The sequence below is a fragment of the Silurus aristotelis genome, assembly GCF_946808225.1.
Source record: "Silurus aristotelis genome assembly, chromosome: 19".
Classification (NCBI taxonomy): domain Eukaryota; kingdom Metazoa; phylum Chordata; class Actinopteri; order Siluriformes; family Siluridae; genus Silurus; species Silurus aristotelis.
The window spans coordinates 24,309,019-24,314,018 of record NC_139592.1 but is presented as its reverse complement, the minus strand read 5'-3'; the positions used below and the strand labels follow the sequence as shown (position 1 = coordinate 24,314,018).

The 5,000-nt window shown below is 45.6% G+C and overlaps 1 protein-coding gene across 1 annotated transcript in view; it reads right to left on the bottom strand.

The window, feature by feature from the left end:
- The window catches only part of pfn1 (profilin 1), a 3,136-nt gene extending 1,183 nt beyond the window's left edge, over positions 1-1,953 (bottom strand). The window contains exons 1-3 of the mRNA XM_083521600.1: positions 1,810-1,953; positions 1,568-1,724; positions 1-104 (exon numbers count right to left, since the gene is read on the bottom strand). The exon at positions 1-104 is cut by the window's left edge and continues 92 nt beyond it. Of these exons, the coding sequence (XP_083377726.1) occupies positions 1-104; positions 1,568-1,699 (236 nt within the window). The 5' untranslated portion in view covers positions 1,700-1,724; positions 1,810-1,953. The remainder of the gene's footprint in view (positions 105-1,567; positions 1,725-1,809) is intronic.
- Positions 1,954-5,000: the final 3,047 nt, after the last annotated feature.

Genomic DNA, 5,000 nt, shown 5'->3' with positions numbered 1-5,000 from the left:
TGCAGTGCGTCTCTCAGCACGGTGCACTTCCTCCCGGCCAGAGTCACTCCATTAGCAAATAAACTGCTGCGGTCATTTGCAACCAGGGTCTTTACCTCCGCTGCCTACATGGGGAAACACACACATGTTGTAACATGAAATGGATTTTTGTAGCACCCTGCCAACCACAGTGCACACACACACACACACACACACACACACACATACCTGAATCCACAAACATTCCTACTGCAGAGTAGTTTCATGTCTCATCATGTTTAGTGAGTGTTGCTTCATTTAAAGCCCCCACACCCCCACACCCAGTCTACACAACTGAATAAGCGGAAAAAAACATTGCTTAGGGCAAAGCTTACATTACAACACACACACACACACACACACACACACACACACACACACACACACACACACACACACTGTTACATTTGTCTAGCGGGTCTGTATAAGTGATGTTGAGATGATTGAGAAAGCAGCCAGTTTAAGACACTGGTATGAAGATTAGAGAGGTAAAGTGATTCATAATGTAACAAGGACTACAATCAAGCAGACCTAATCAAACTCTGTGTGTGTGTGTGTGTGTGTGTGTGTGTGTGTGTGTGTGTGTGTGTGTGTGTAAATACTACAGACATGCAAAGACTTGAAGAGAGGAACAAGCACAGGCACAAAATACTTCTGTCTCTCTCTCTCTCTCTCTCTCTCTCTCTCTCTCTCTCACACACACACACACACACACACACACACACACACACACACACACACACACACACACAGATAGAAACCCTAGATATATACAGTTGTGTGTAATTCTCATGTACAATATGCACAAGAATGAGGAACACTAGAAACTTCCTACTCTGGCTTTATCTGTTTGTATATGTGTGTGTGTGTGTGTGTGTGTGTGTGTGTGTGTGTGTGTGTGTGTGTGTGTGTGTGTGAGAGAGAGAAAGAGATAATCCTGCATTACTGTATTCACTCCTTGAGGTAGAGTTCATCATATGACACTGAGCAAAAGTCAACATCAGAGTTTGAATCTCTTTAAACATCCACACTTTCTACAGTAATATAAAGTGAAATGAACGCAAAGATAAATGAAGTCAGTAGATTCACGCGCCGTTAATTGGAATGCATTGCACGCGCAGCCGGAAGTGAGTCGCATCCTCCCGCTGCACTACTTCCCGCTTTTTAATTCGCCTTTGACCAAATAAGGAGCGGTTTGGGCTGCAGAGCTTCACCGCGCGCGCCCGAAAGCGCTCAATTTCAGGGCAAAAAACCGTTTTTGATGCACGAGCCACAAACTACTAACACACACACACACACACACACACACACACACACACACACACACACACACACACACAGAGTGAATATAATAGTCGAGTTGGTAAAGGATCAATTGATAAGATGAACGGAGACACACACGATACGATAAAAGTGAAGCGCGGGCACATATCCGGTCTCCATCACGCGCTAATGAAGCAGTAATAACTCATACACACACGAAGAGCTTCACCGCGCGCGCTAACCCGGGATAAACTCGGTGTGTGTGTGTGTGTGTGCGCGCGCGTACCGTGACTCCGCTGAGCCAGCCGCCAGGTGATGACGCCCACACTGACTCCTGCCCCGGTGTGTGTCCGATGATGACGGCGTCGTCCAGCCATTCGCTCTTGGTCAGACTCTGGATGTAGCTGTCCCAACTCATCTTCTAGCCTGGGTTTGTTCTGGAACTGTCACAAATGTACAATTCTGAGTGTGTAAAGAAAAAAGAATTGAAGGAGGAAGTGAATGATGAAGCGAGCACGCGCTCGGTACCTGTTCTCTCGGATCCTCCTGGTGACTTTAAGCAAAGCTGCTGCGATGCAAAAGTGAGCAGGAGGAAGTTACTGAGAGTTTTATAGTGCACGGGGCAGTTCCGCCCTGCCCTGCCCTGCCTCGGGGTAACTTCCGCACAGAGACAGAGAGAGAGAGAGAAGATGAAAAGTGATTGTCTCTCCTCCGTCTGATTAACTGATCATAGAATTCCACAAGGGAAGATTCAAAACACACACACACACACACACACACACACACACACACACACACACACACATATATATATATATATATATATCCCAAACTGGAAAGTTGTTTCTTGGAGGACAGGAGAGGAAACTGATGTGGTCTTCTGCTAATCATTTACTTCAAAGTTTGATGTGCTGTACATGAGATGATTTGTTGCTCACCATGGTAGTTCCCTAGTTCAGTTCAGTCAGTTTGAATCTGGCCATGAATGTTTCTTATCACAAGGCGTTTTCATCCACACAACTGTCTCCTTTTCAGGGGTTTTGTTTTTGTACCACTCTCTGAAAATTTAAGAGATATTTTCGTGTGAAAATCCCAGCAGGAGATTAGCAGATCCTAAAATACTCAAACCAGCTGATCTGATACTTTCAACCATGTGGCAGATAAAATCACAGAGACGAGACTTCTTCATTAGACTGGTGTTTGATGTGAACATTCGCTGAAGCTCTTGGCCTGAAGCTGTACGGTTTGATACACTGTGCTCCTGGTGTTCAGTAGATGGGCAGGTGTTCCTATTAAAGTGGGCGCGGAGTGTACAGATCTAAAGGAGTTTTAAAGATGAATGTGAGATTTTACACAACACTCAGTGCTGCATGACCCTCACACTCCCTGCTCACTTCCCCTACACACTATCCCTTGTTTATTTGCATTATTTTGTATGTGAAAAGACCATGACCCTCAGAGAAACAGAGACAGAAAAGAGAGAAAGATTTAGTTCTACATCTACTTGAGATGCAGAAACTAAACTGAACTCGAACCCTAACTCATGTTCATGGTTTTAGACATCAGATGAAACCAGATGAAATCAGACTGCATGCAGCTGGTAGACATTTTGTCGTTAGTTACCTGAATAGATGCATTGTGTGTTTGACTTCCTGTGTTTGACTTGTTCACAAATTTCATTTGAATGTACGCACACACAAAAACTCTCTCTCACTCAGACACAAACACAAACACACACACTCACACACACAAACACACGCACTCACACACAAACACCCACACACACACTCAAACACACACAAACTCACACAAACACGCACGCACGCACACACACACACAAACACACACACACACACACACAAACACACAAACACCCACACACACACACTCAAACACACACAGACACACACACACTCACACACACAAACACCCACACACACTCAGACACACACACACTCAGACACACACACACTCAGACACACACACACTCTCACACACACACACACGCACACACAAACACACACGCACTCACACACAAACACCCACACACACACACTCAAACACACACACACACACACACAAACACGCACACACACACACAATCACACACACAAACACCCACACACTCGCACACACGCACGCACACACGCACACACACTCACTCACACACACACACGCACACACACACACACACACTCACTCACACACAAACACCCACACACACACACACTCAAACACACACACACACGCACACACCCACACACACACACACAAACACACACACACTCACACACAAACACCCACACACACACACACACACTCAAACACACACAAACACACACACACACAAACACACACACACAAACAAACACACACCCACGCACTCACACACACACGCACTCACACACAAACACACACTCGCACACGCACTCACACACACACACGCACTCACACACAAACGCACACACAAACACGCACACACACACAAACACACACACTCACACACACACACACGCACTCACACACACACGCACTCACACACAAACACACACAAACACACACACTCAAACACACACACACACACTCACTCACACACAAACACCCACACACACACACACACACACACACTCACACACAAACACACACAGGCACACACACACCCACGCACTCACACACACACACGCACTCACACACAAACACACGCACGCACGCACGCACGCACTCACACACAAACACACACAAACACACTCACACACACAAACACACACACACACACACACACGCACTCACACAAGCACACGCACAAACACACGCACATGCGCACGCACGCACTCACACACAAACACACACAAACACACACACACACACACACACACACACACACCCTTACCTTCTCTTCACCTCCACTACACCTTCTCTACACCTCCACTACACTTCCTCTACTCCTCCTTACCTCCTTTTTGCCTCCTCTTCACCACCTCTACACCTCCTCTACTCCACTACAGTAAGACAGAGTACATGTGTGTGAATGAGAGGGAGGGCAGTGGAGTGATGCGGTTGCAGGGAGAAGAGGTGGAGAAGGTGGAGGAGTTCAGGTACCTGGGGTCAACAGTGTAAAGTAATGGAGAGTGTGTTAGAGAAGTGAAGAAAAGAGTGCAGGCAGGGTGGAGTGGGTGGAGAAGAGTGATAGCAGGAGTGATTTGTGATAGAAGAGTATCTGTGAGAGTGAAAGGGAAAGTTTATAGGACTGTGGTGAGACCTGAGATGTTGTATGGATTAGAGACAGTGGCATTGAGTAAAAAACAGGAGGTGGAGCTGGAGGTAGCAGAGCTGAAGATGTTGAGATGTTCGTTGGGAGTGACGACGATGGACAGGATTAGAAATGAGTTTATTAGAGGGACAGCCCATGTAGGACGTTTTGGGGATGATTCGCTTTCAAGACCACAAGATTTAGATTTATAAGTAAAGGAATCTCAAGAACAAGATTTTTTTCAGTTCTGATGAAGAGAACAAAAATTAAAAAAAGAAAGAAACAGACAAAGTGTTCATGGAGCAAATCATCCTCTAACTACAGTAACTGCAAGTGGAGCTGAAGGAGACACAAACACTAAACATAAGAGCTAAGATAAGATAAGATAAACCTTTATTCGTCCCACAGTGGAGAAATGTCTTTGTTACAGCAGCAAAGAAAAAAAATAAAATAAATGCAAATCTATAAA